This window comes from Notamacropus eugenii, chromosome 3, assembly GCF_028372415.1.
Source record: "Notamacropus eugenii isolate mMacEug1 chromosome 3, mMacEug1.pri_v2, whole genome shotgun sequence".
In the NCBI taxonomy this organism is placed as follows: Eukaryota; Metazoa; Chordata; class Mammalia; order Diprotodontia; family Macropodidae; genus Notamacropus; species Notamacropus eugenii.
Window position 1 is genome coordinate 295931518 of NC_092874.1, and position 13315 is coordinate 295944832.

Consider the following 13315-nt stretch of genomic DNA (forward strand, 5'->3'; position numbering starts at 1 on the left):
CCCTTTGGATAACACTAGGACTTGGCCTGGATGTGCGAAGCACTGGCATCCTCTGCCTCATCTGATCCCCAGGACAGACCCATGAGGTATCGGGATCTCAGCCCTTCAGCTCCCAGGGCTTCTCTTACTACTTGTGTGGGGAGCTCTACCCCTCCCCCTCCAGTCCCACAGCCTTCTTCCCCTATGTCGCTTTGGGCTCCTTCCTGCATGAGACAATACCTTCCCCAGCCCGGACTCATGCTGTCTTCCCACGATAATATTCCGTCAAGACTTTAATCTTTTCTCCTTAATGAATTCACCAGGCACTTTTTAAGGGCCAGCATCAATCACTCAATGTCTTCTAGACCTCCCTATTTAACTCCATTCAGCTAATTCCAATTGTAATTCCAGTTCCTGGGGGTCACTGTCCTTAATTGCTTTTTTAAAATAATTTATTTTTAATCCTAAGCTTAGCAAACATCAGGGAAAACACAAACATTTCTATTTGTGGAGAAAAAAAGATTGTGTAGGAAACCACAAAGCTCTATTATGGACAGCTTGGCTTTTTAAAGTATGCGTTTAGTTAAATATGGCAGTTTCAACACTGGCCTGCTTGTCTGATTCCCCTTCTGTGTATTTTAAAATATTTCACTGACACTTTTCTTTTTCTTTTTTGGACATTAGTATCACTCCTTCCTCATTTATTTTCAGCACCCCCCCCCCACACCCAAAAAAAGGCCTCCCTTATTATAAAAAAGCATAGTTGATTTATGCAAAGCAAAATCACTCCCTGGCCGCATCCGAAGGTATATGTCTCCTGGATCCTCCTCCATCTAACCTCTTCCCAGACATGGGAAACAGACTTCATCCTCCGTCTTCCAGGAGTTTGGATGGAGCAGCATTCTGAAGTCCTTCCCCAGTTATTTGTCATTACAGTGTGGCTGTAGTGTAAATTGTTTTGGCTCCTCTCTGCATCATCATCCCAAATTTCTCTCAATCTGTCCCTTTTCTCATTTCTTATAGTACATTACATCCCATTACATTCATGTACCACAATCTGTTCAGCATTTTCCCAATTGATGGGCACTCACTTTGTTTACAGTCTTTCTGACAATAAAAAGTACTGGCTAATAAAAAATTGTGTACATATGGGGCCTTCTCCTCTGTCTTGGACCTCTTGCAAGATATATGACTAGTTCAAGAGACACACACATAAGTGATTTTGGGGGTATAATTCCAAGCTGCTTTTAAGAATAGCTGGAGCAATTCACAGCTCCTATCAACAGTCCACTGGTGTACCTGGCCCTCCCAAAATTGTCATTTTCCTTTTTGAGGCCATCTTTGCCAGTCTGAGCTAGAATCTACAGCTGTTTCAACTTGCATGTGATTTGAAGCATTTTTCCATCTGGCTGTTGATACCTTGAATTTCTTCTTTTGAAAACTGCCTGGTCTAGATTTCAGGAAAACCTGGAAAGATTTATTTACATGGTCTGATCCTGAGTGAAGTGAGCAAAACCGTAACAGTGTACACGGTAACAGCAACATTGTGCAATAATCAACCACGATTGACTTAGTGGTGATTTCCTCAGTGACACAGTGATCTAAGACATTTACAAGGACTCATGACAGAAAAATGCTGTCTACATCCAGAGAAAGAACTGACAGTCTGAATGTATACTATTTTCAGTTTCTTTGTTTTTTTCATGGTTTTTCCCTTTTGTTCTGTTTTTTCTTTCACAACATGACTAATGGGGAAATATGTTTTACGTGACTGCATATGTATAACCTATATCAGAGAGGAGGGAAGGAAGGAGAAAAATTTGGAACTCAAAATCTTGTAAAAAATTGTCTTTACATGTAATTTGAAAAAAAATAAAATGACTTAATTACCAAAAAAAAAAAAAAGCCACCCAACACTCTGCCTGGTCATCTCCTCTGACCATTGATCTCCTGGGGAATACCATTTCTTTCTAAGACAGAGAGCACTGTACCTTTGCTCAGGCTATCTGGCTTATTTGGAAGGCTTTCTCCTTACTTCTATGTTTCTCTGAAACCCTAGTTTCTTCAAGGCTTAATTCTACTGCCACTACTTATGGGAAACCTTTCCTGATCACCTCAGGAAGAAGCAAGGCACAGTGAAAAGACCACTGGCTACAGATTCAGAGGAGCTGGGTTAAAATTCCACTACCCAAGTGATGACCTCTCTGGGCCTCAGTTTCCTACTCTGTAAAACTAGGTCTGATGTCTCTTACAGCTCTAGATCTAGTTCCTATGACATGATTGGTCCTTTTTCCTCACTCCAATTGCATTTATTTACTTTTCTGGGTAGGATGAGAGCCAGGAATACTTTATTTTGAATCCCCAGGACTAACCCAGCACCTAGAACATTTCGTGGTGGGGTGAGGAGGAGAGAAGGGATCTGCAATTTCATCCCTCAGAAACTTCCTCTGATAGTATAGCTGGAGAACCCTTTGTAGTTTACAGTCTTCTAGGGTAGCCTAGGAGTTGTGTCTCACCAAGATGTGTTGGAAGCAGGCTTTGAATATAGGACTTCTTGACTCTAAGGCTGGCACTCTGAGCACCAAGCCATGGTTCCTCTCACTTCACATATGAGCATAACGAATATTTGCTGGATTAAAGGAAATTCACATTTTAAATAAGACTGGATCCCTGGCCCTCCTGGGAAGGTCTTATGCCTTCCTTGTTGACTTCTTCTGCTTATCATCCCTCTCCCTGTTTAAATATAATCTCACCACACTAACTGACCATCCATGCTACCAACCATCTCAACATTTCTCAAGACACATCCCACAAGCCTAAAACTTTTATAAGATGTCAGTTTTACATTGTTGCTGACTCATCACCCACCATGGGACTTTACTCAAGGTAGGTGCTCAATATTTTTAAAATTAACTGTAGCTAGAAAAAAAAACTTTTCCCATATGATCTTTGTGCATGTCTTTTCTGGTTCAGGCCAAAGGAACTGAACAATCAAACTGATGCCATGGACTTGACAGAGCAGGAAGGAGCCCATAGAGACCTTTCTGCTCCAACCTTCTCATTTTACCAGTGATGAAACTGAGGTCCAGAGAAGTAAGCAGTGACTTGTCCAAAGTCACCTGGCTAGTGAGTGACCAAATTGGACCCAGTCCCTTAGTTCTCTTTCCCTTCTACCAAGACTGAAAAGAAGCAGAGATTTGGAGGTTCAGGGGGTAGATATGTAGCAGCCTAAGGAACAGTAAGGTGAGAGGAGGGCTGGTAATCTTGCTAACCTATAAAAGATTCTGTTCAGAATTTTGGAAATCTCAGGAGAGACTGATCAAGATTATAGAAGCAGGGGCAGCTAGGTAGCACAGTGGATAGAGCAGTGACCCTGGAGTCAGAAGGATACAAATTCAAGTCCAGCCTCAGATACTTAGTAGCTGTGTGACCCTGGTAAATCACTTAACCTTTTTCAGCCTCAATTAAAAAAAAAAGATTACAGATAGCTAGTTGTAATAGATTACAGGGGTAAATTACTTGTAATGATCAGTCTTGGTTCTACAGAGGAGATGATGAAATATCTTCTCTCCTCTAGCTAGAGAGATGGGGGTAGAAAGGCTATGGGCATAGACATGGCCATTTGATGACTAGGCTTTACTGTTTTTTTCTTTGTTACAAGGGAAGGTTTGATATATATTAGATCAAAATAATTTGTGTAAAAAACGTGGCATCAATAGAACTTTTTCAAAAGGTAAAGGAAGCAACAAAGGGGAAATGATCAGAGGGAAGCTTGGGAGTTGCACTGGTTCTTAGGATTCTAGGGTACTGGCCTTGAAGTCACAACGTCCTGAGTTTGAATCTTGCCTCAGACTCACTATGTGCCCCTGTGCTTCTCAGACTCAGTTTCCTCTTCTATGAGGTTACTGTGAAGTTCAGATAACATATGCAAAGTGCTTGGCTATGTAAACATTTCTATGATCATCTGCATTTACCCAAGAGGTCACCTTGTCCAAGACTCTCATTTTACAGATGAGGAAACCCAGGTCCAAAGAGGTTATCTGACTGAACTCACACAAGTAATAATAAGTGGCCAAGCTGGGATTCCCACCCTGGTCCTCTGACTCAAAAGCCAACATTCTTTCCCCTGCCTGTATAACCAGAAGAAGGGGATTCATTTGGGAGCTGCCATGGCAAAAGCCAGGAAACCCCACAAATCAGGTTTCAGGGAACTTGGAGAAGTAGTCTGAAGCTAAGAACTCACTAAGATTAGTAGGCCAAAGGGCTGGTAGAAATGAGCCAACTGGAATGAGGCAAGGAGAAGGAGGAAAGAGGTGGCCTGGAAGAGGCTGATTTACACTTAGACTAATGCCAAGCCTGTTGAGTAATATCTAAATGGAATGACAGGGGACTTGCCCAAGCACCCAAGGGTGTTCTCACCTAAAAGTTTACATGGCAATGTATAAGGGATGGGAAAGGATGGACACTGGAGAAGAAAAGGAAGGGCTACAGCAGCAGAGAACAAGAGGAAGACTGGGGGGTTTGTTCTGGTACCATCCAGGGAAGATGGCCCCAGAAGGCAAGACAAACCAACAAACATTAAGAGCCCACTATGTGCCAAGCACCAGGCTGAGAGCTGGGGTACAAAAAAAAGACAAAAACCATCCCTGTCCTGGACATCTGCTTGGGACCTTCATGCTAATCTTGGGGTTTTTTAAATCAATGTCATGGATAAATAATAAAATAATAATATTAGCACATAGAAAAGTGCAAGAGCACTTGAAGGTGTGCAAAGAATATTACACATGGCCTCCTCATACCATATTTGCAAATGAAATGGAATGGAATCCAGAAAGCTCTCTGTAGGCTAGAATGTTGTGGTGACTGTAATAAGATGAGATTCAGAAGGAAGAAATGTAAAGTGTTAGATCTGGGTTTGAACAATCTATTTTATCAGTACAGAATAGGAAAGTTATAGTTAGATAGTAATCTGAAAAAGCCCTGAAACTTTTAGTGGGTGTGAAAAGCAGTGTGGCCTGATGGGGCGGAGGGGGGGCGGGGGGAGGGAGGGAGGGAGAGAGAGAGAGAGAGAGAGAGAGAGAGAGAGAGAGAGAGAGAGAGAGGGAACCTGCAAATCAGGAGGCCTTGGAGACCTACTGGACAAGTTCCTTCTAAGCCTGTACATTTGTTCTTCTTGACAATTAAAGTTGTCCCAAAGTGGAATGGACAGTCAGTGGAGGTAGTAGGTTCCTCCCAATGGAAGTCTGGCAGGTTGACAGATTGTGGCATATGTTATAGAGGGAATTTCTGGTCAGGCTAGACTAGCTGGTCTCTGAGGCCCCTTCCAACTCAGAGATCCTGGTGTTTTGTGTCATGAGACTCATGGTAGAAGAACTGCATGTGCAGGATGTACTAAAAACTTTAATTACTTAAATCTACACAAATACTTTGGGAACACCCAGTATATAGTTGGGAGCCATGAATGGGGAAAGTATTGATTCCCAGATCCTTTAAATTCAGTATAAAATTTAAAATGGATTTTAATTCTATTTTTAAGATTTCATCAAGCTGGCATAGGTTTATTCTCTCTCACACCACATGAGTGTACTCCTTGCCCTTGTAAACTCACCTTTCACCTACATGCTAGAGAAATGTGTAGAAAGGTCAGGCTTTTGTCTTCTAACTACCTCTACCCTTTACTAGGGTTGGAGTAAAGTCCTTTGAATCTCAATTCTAAAGTTTGTATCTCTGCACTGGTATTGTCCACCCTTGTAACCTCACCCACCAGCCACTTAACTCATTAAGTTAATTTAATTAAAGCCCTCCTACAGACCAAAACAGTGTCTCCAGACTAATTTTATTACCTGAAGATTACTCCCATCTCCCCACAGGAAGTAATGGGGAGAAGGCAAAGTAATCTTAACCCACCTCCTCATGAAAACATATACCAATTGGGATGGTTTCTCCTTTGCTAGGGGAGATCCCAATGATGTACCGTCAGGCCAATCAGAAAGAAGACGCACCTAGACCTTGTTGGCCCTCACTCAGGGTCTACAGTCATTGAAAGAGGCCATTGATGCACTTTATTGGTTACTGCTAGCCTAACTAATAAAATTAATAAAAGAATCTTGCCTCTGTTTACCTTCATTTTCAAACATAACACCAGAATTTTCCACCATTGTCCCCCCACAGGCAGGAAGGAGACATTGCCCAGATAAGTTATATGGGGCAGTGGGTGAAGGAAACTTCTCTTCTGATTCATCATAAAATTTCAGATCTGAAAGGCCTCCAGGTTTGGAGGCAGGGAGAGCCAAGTTCAAATCCTGCCTCTGATACTGACTGACCCTGGGCAAGTCACTTAAACTTCTCTGTTTGCACCTGTTTCCTCATCTGTAAAATGGGGATAACACATAAACACCTACCTCAGGAGGCTGTTGTGAGGATCAAATGAGATATTTGTAAAGTGCTTAGCACTTAGTAAGTGAAATATAAATGTTAGTTATTATTATTATCATTAGCTCGGAGGAATTAATGCAGTAAAAAAGCAAACAAACAAACAAACCCACAGGTTCGTCTCTGGGATCTGCATTATATGAAATAATGGCCTTAAGAGGATGTCTGTGTTCCTGCTGCTGAATAACGGTAGCTACTTATTTGAAGTTTATTGTTAATGGGTAGTCAGGATGCCTCTGGCACCCAGGAGAGGCAGTTTAGGATCCCAGGGGACAGCAGTTCAAAGGCCGGTTTCATCATCTCATTCCCCTGACTCTGAACCTCCTGTCATTCTTTATATAAATCACATAGGGGGCAAGTCCAGGTATCTTAGCCTGACTTTCAAGGCCCCCAATCTATCTTTCTAATTGTAACTGGACACCCTTCATGGATACCTGGCTGGAGGCACACTATTCTATGCCCTGTCTCCTGAAAATTTTTTTCATGTTTCCATGTCCATGCTTTTGTCCCAATACCATCCCTCATCCATCCGTGCTTATCTCTTCCTCATCTTTCACAAATAATAAAATTGCGCAGGGGCAATGCAATTGCCCCCTCCCTTTTCTTTTCTCCCTTTTTCACTCTTAATCAATTATAGGGTTCAAATATCCCACAGCATAGACTTAGAGGCAGAGAGAACTGAGAACACCTTGTATATTCCACCAACCACTGACCTAGAATCTCCTGCAAGTTGGGATAACTAGTGAAACATTTCCAACAACTGTGGGTGATGGGGCTTACTGGGAAACCATTTTGTCCTATTGTATCCCACAACCCTAATCCAGGGCACGTGGCATCCACATGGCACAAGTGGTTGGTTCAAGCCTGGATCAGCAGATGTGGAACAAGTCAGTCACATTCTTCCTTCTGGAAGAAGCTTCAATGCCTGGGTCTTCATCCTTCAGACCTTGACTGGCTATAAAAATGTCCTTCAACAAATCTTGCTGAGAGACCTGATTCTTCTATGCCACAGTCTCCACTCTTCTTGCTACCTGCTTCTGGATACATTTGGGTTTACCAAGAAGTAGAAGGTGATATCTATCCTTCCAAATTCATAGGCTTATTTTGAGAACAAAATCCGATGACCTAGGTGAAATGCTTTGTAAATGTTAAAAGTTCAAAAGGACATAAGATGGAGATGGAGTGTTTGTACAGTCAAGTATACCACATTACCAATATGGCAGCCCATCGTTGCTGGGCCCTACAGCCAACTTACTTTTTCTAAAATACTGGCTTACTTGTGTCAGTTCATGGCTTCTTGTGTCAAAGGGGTAGAAAATCTAGCGGATTTTACCAAGCTGTAAAGGCCCTGAGGAAAGGCCTGATGAAGGACTGTGTGGACAATGCCCAGTTCTCTGTCTCTCTTAGAACTCTACATCAAATTTTTCCCAGTCTTCTTGAAAATATTGACTTTGGTGACACTTCAGCAGCCTGACTCCCCTCTTGCCTCTCTGGCTGTTCCTTCTCTGAGTCTTTTACTGGTTCTGCTTCTTCCTCCTACCCCCTAATATGACTCAAGTCTCTCTCCTTGAAGCCTCAAGATGTCTTCTAGCTTGAGGCTTTCTCCATCAGACAGCCTGTCTATTCTCATGGCTCTAAATCTATATGAAGGACTCCCAAATCTGTATATTGATCCTGTCATCTCCAACTCAATGTGACTAAAATTAAATGTCTTAGATTCTCCCTAGTTTCAACCCAGCTATCCCTTTGGAGTCTCCAATTTCTACCAGTAAGTCACAGGCTAGAAACTTCAAGTTATCTCAGCCTTTTCCCTCTCTCTTGCCCTCAGCTCATGTCTTCAGCCCTCAAGTCATATTACAGTCTTTGAGACCAAACCATAACATTCCCTCCCTCTGCCTTCCTGTGTTCCTGACCTTGACTTGGCCACCTGATCTGATTCCCTGTGTTTTTGACTGCTCATCCTGTGTGGACCCTGGCTCTGTCCCAGGGACTCAGCAGCGAGAGTCCATGTCCCTTTCCCCAAAGCAAGGATCCTTCACCTTGTGTGTGTCCTGGACCTCTTAGGCAGTCTGGTGAAGCCTCTGGATCCCTTCTCAGAACCATGTTTTTAAATGTATAAAATACATAAAGGAAACAAATTATATTAAAGGATGCAGTTTTCTAATATTTGGGCTTGTGGGTGGGGATCTTGTGGCCCTGACTCTGCTCTTGATGACAGATGAATTGACACTCCTCCTCTAAGTCATCTCAGGCAGTTTTTTCCCCTAGGGAAGACCTGGGTCATTCCAGGCAACCCTCCTGGTTTGGTGGATTTGCCAGGAGATTGTTTTCCTATTTTGCCTGCCCTAGGCTTTTCTCTGATTGTGTTCAGGTTAATAATAACAGGAAACTCCTATTGCTATGGCACTGGAAAGTTTGCAAAGCCAAAACCCTGGGAGTTAGGCAGGGCAAGTATTATTATCTCCATTTCACAAACTGAGGAACAGAGAGGGAAAGAACATAGTCCAAGCCCATGTAGGTGAAGCCCAGGTGAAAAGATCCCAGGTCTCGAGCTGGAAAGGACCTCAGAAGCTGTCTGTTCCAACTGATGGGGAAACCAAGGCCCACAGAGGTGACTTGCTCAGGTTCCTACAGGTACTAAAGGATTTCTGACCTTTCTGTCCAAAGAGCCAGTACTTTGTCCCAGGTCTGCAGAAGAGATCCTGGTCCCTTAGGATGCCAGACAAGCAGCAGGTCTGGAGTCAGGCCTCACCAGGCCCCCAAAGAAGAAAGACTTTTCTCTAATACAATCCACCTTCTTCCAGACTGCTCCTCCCAGTCTAGTGTCCCTCAGAGGCCTTGAGATCAAGGGCAGAGCCTTCTCCACAGGGACAATTTACACAGTAGATTGAATTGTCTTGTCAGAAAGACCTGGATTCCAATGCTACTCTGACAATTATTAGCCAAACTTACTTGACTCATTAAAGGCAAGTCATGTAACCACTGTGAGCCTCAGTCTGCCTATTTATAAAATGGGGGTCATAATATTTGCAGTACCTACCCAACAGGGTAGTTGTGAGGATCCAAGGAGATAATGTACACAGGGTGCTTTGCAAACCTGAGAAACCTCTATAAGGAAGGTTTTAAATGGAATGAAGAGAAAGGCAGTCTTTGAGGAGCCTGGGTGAGTGCTGCCTGTGCCATTTAATCACTTTGCAGAGCCCCAGTTTTCCCATTTGTAAAATGAGATAACTGCTGCTGGGCTAAAGCCAATCAGGTATCTAACAAAATCAGGATCAACGTTGTTGAGCCTGGCTCAGCTTGGTCTTTGATCCCCAGAACAGAGAACAGGCCTCACATGAGGCAGGAGCTGGAGACAGTTTTTGCTAAATCATACCACACATCTATATTTGCTGGAACAAACTTTGTTAACGCTTTAAACATTTAAAATTTTACATTCTGACACTTTCAAGTTAATGTTAAAACCTGACAAGGTGGAATTTTCTAAACAATTCTCCCTAAAGCAGCTGCCAACCCCCCAACACTGGAAGCTTCACCCTTAATCCTCTGCCCTCGGGAGTGGGTTTCTTGGATTTCTTTAAAAGCCATTGAAAGAGGCTGGAAGTCAATCACTAAACAGTGACTTGCTTTCTTGTCAATAATAATAAGGACAAGCAGATGCTCTGATATTCTCAATACACAGAGTTTTCTCCTAGGCCCAATGAATCTCTCTACCTGGTATACACAAAACTTCCCTATATCTGGACATACAAGTAAAGGCTGAGAGAAAGAGTGGCACAGTGCGGGGAGCGGTGAGATGACAGATCTCTTTGGGTTCACCTGCAGTGTCTGTTCTGAGTATTGTGCAAATCTGGAGACACATTCTGAAAAAATGAAATGAGAGGAGCCAGGAACTTAAAAGGCAAGGAATCATTTTTATCTTTTACCCCCTTCCCATTAGTCAACACTCTGAATCATGTGAAAAAAAAAACCAAGCCTGTTTTCACGCTCTGAATCTGATTTTCTTCCCTTTCTTCAGGCCTGATGGAGCCTGTTTTGCCATCCCAATCTGCACCCATTCTCCACCTACTCCTTGGCATCCCCAATTCCTCCTGCTGTTATTGCGAAGGTGGCTTCATTTTCAGGCATCTCAGGGCTACAGAAACATAAGGATGAAAACACATAAAAAGCCCCAGCTGATAACATGAGTCTGTGTCATTCCCTCTGTCTGAGCATACAGGGATATTACCTACAGGTGTCACCTGTCTGGATTTACCACCATTAGCCCATGAGCACGTGTCTGACTAACTTCACCTGATTTTCGCCTACCAAGTTTCCTCTGAAATTAAATAGGGCTCATTCTATGCCAGGATAGAAAGTAGAAAGACAGCATGGTGGCAGGGGGGTGGAGCAGAGAATCAGTATAGTTGTGGTCAAGAGAAGTAGGTTCAAATTCCAGCTCCAATACTTCCTAGCCATGTGACCTTGGGCAAGTTATTGGGTTTGGGGAGCCTAAGTTGCTTCCCAGGATGAGGGGTACAAGAGCTACACAGTTTGTCCATCTATCAGGGTGCTTTGTAAACCCCAGGAAGCCAGAGAGATACAAGTTTGAGAGGGACTCTAGTTATCCTGCTTGGCAGCAGGGGCAGAACTAGGAGTGATGGGCTATCAGGAGGCAGACTGCAGATCAATATAATAAAGAGCTTTCTAATCATTGATATTATGCCAAAGAGGAACAAATTGTCTTGGGAGGCAATAAGTCTTTCTCCAGGGGTGGGGGAGGGGGATGTTGGCCTTGTAGCAGAGGCAGGATGAGGGATTGCATGCTGGGAAGCTGCCCAGAGAAGGGCGGACATCTGAGATGATCTTGGAGATCCTGTTGAGTCCTTTCTCTGAGACAAAAATGTGCATAATCAGAAAGACTTTGTCCTTGGTCCAGCTCCTGTGAAGTATCATGGGAATCCACAATACTCCAGTGGCTTTAGGACCTCATCACTTTGGACAGAACTTCCAACAATGAAGAAAAAAGTCCCCCCATGCCTGCCCATCCTGAGCAATGCTAGTTTGTGGTCTCTTTGCAATATTTATCCAGAGAGACAGACTGATGGACAGACAGAGACCCAGATTGATGGACAAAGTCTATAGATTTCTATCTACCTGCACTTAATCCTTTGGACAAGAGGCACATGTGACCCAAGTCACTTAACCTCCTACTACCTGTGGCTCCTCATCTGTAAAACGAGGACAGTAAGAGCATCCTTGCAGGATTGCTGTGAGGATCACATGGTATCAAATAAGCAAAGCACTCTGCAAACCGTCAAGGGCTGTTTAAGTAGGATGATGATTTTTCACCCTTGTGCAGGTAGCTGGACCAGACCCTCCTCCCATCTAGGAGAGCCCCCTTGGGTTAGCCTCAGCACAAGGTCATTTACACATAGGAACATTTGGAACCCTCCTATCTGTAGGGAATCTCTCTGACTGTCCTGGATCTCCACTGGGACAGTCCCAGCACCTCTAAGCCTCCATCTCTCTGGTCTATAATTCTCTTGCTACTAAAAATCACAAGGGGGCTGAACAATTCACTGCTGTTCTATCTCTTAGGGCATCATATATGATTCTGACACACAAGAAGAGACTTTAAAGTGAAGTTTGGCTCTGCAGGGATACTCGATCTTTTGCTAAATTAGCAAAGCTAATTCCCAAGGAGGCATTGCTTGGTCTTGCAAGTTTAGAGGGCTCAGATTAACATGTGGCATTTTCTCAAGCCTTAATACTGCAAAAGGAAAGTCTCAGGGCTGGGAGAAGACTCAGCTAGTCCACGGCAAACCTAAAAAGGAATCCCCTCTATACTATCCCCTCTAAGGGCGGCCTCCACTTGTAGACCTCCAGTGAGGATGAGCCTCTTCTTCCTGAGGTGACCCATTCCACTATCGCTCCAATTTTTAGGAAAACTCTCCTCACTTTGGATGGAAATCTGCCACTCTGCAAAGTCACTCTGTGACTCCCACCCATTGTGCCTAGATCTATTATCCAGGGTCCAGCAGAACAAATCTTTCCCATCTTCTCCACGATAGCCTTTCAAATCTCTGGAGGCAGTGATCACGTCCCCCTCAAGTTTTCGCTAAACATTTCTAGTTCCTTCAACCCATCTTTACACTGGCATGGTCTCTAATTCCCTCTCCAGCCTGGTCCTCCTCCAGCTTTCTCTTCCCCAGGCTAAACATTCCCTTCTCCTTCAACTCATCCTTACACTATGGTCTCTAGTCCTCCTCCTCTAGAAGTGCTCCAGTTTTCAGGGCCCATTACGAATCCCAGTGGCCCCTCCAAGGAAACCACCATAGTGACTCTGGAGAGGCCCAGTAAGTCTTTGAATCCACTTCAGCATATTTGCAGAAAATTACCATAGAATATAACACTGGCATACTCTCTTTTCCTAAAGGAAAAGGCATGAGCTTGATGAAAACTGTAATCTAGAGAGGTGGGAGGCTGGATTGATGACAGAGTACCATGTCATTAGTTAACATTTGCTCAGTGCCAAGAATACACAGGGGCTGTATCAAGAAGCAACTTGAGACTTGAGGACCCACGTGATTTTTTTTTTTCAGTCTCAGTCCCCAGGGGAAACGGTTAATCTAGTTGTCCTCTCAAAGTAACTTTCGAAAAGGAAATCCTTTTCAAAGGCAGACTTTGCTCTCACTTGCAGTCTACATGATACCACCTTTTAGGTAGGCCAATGCTATCTGTTACTCTCTATCTGTGTGGTTGCTTAAAACAAACACAAAATAACTTACCTGTCATAAATTTTGGCAATGCGAAGCTCTCCCCTTCCCTTTCGCAAGCAGATCCTTGTCGTTGAAGCATGGGCCAGAATGTGGCCCCCGATAGGCTTTTTAGGGTCTGCCTGAAAACTGAACCAAATAAAACA

The 13315-nt window shown here is 43.5% G+C and overlaps 1 protein-coding gene across 12 annotated transcripts in view; it reads right to left on the reverse strand.

Moving 5' to 3' along the window:
• Positions 1-9795: 9795 nt before the first annotated feature.
• The window catches only part of DMC1 (DNA meiotic recombinase 1), a 39224-nt gene continuing 35704 nt past the window's right edge, over positions 9796-13315 (reverse strand). For 8 of the 12 annotated variants that reach the window (XM_072656119.1, XM_072656114.1, XM_072656116.1 and 5 more), the window contains 2 exons: positions 13182-13298; positions 9796-10274 (listed from right to left, as the gene is read on the reverse strand). In XM_072656119.1, coding sequence (XP_072512220.1) covers positions 10103-10274; positions 13182-13298 — 289 coding nt within the window. In that variant the 3' untranslated portion in view covers positions 9796-10102. Of the gene's footprint in view, positions 10275-10305; positions 10547-13181; positions 13299-13315 lie in introns of those variants that run through there. The other 4 variants (XM_072656123.1, XM_072656124.1, XM_072656127.1 and 1 more) reach the window with 1 other exon arrangement.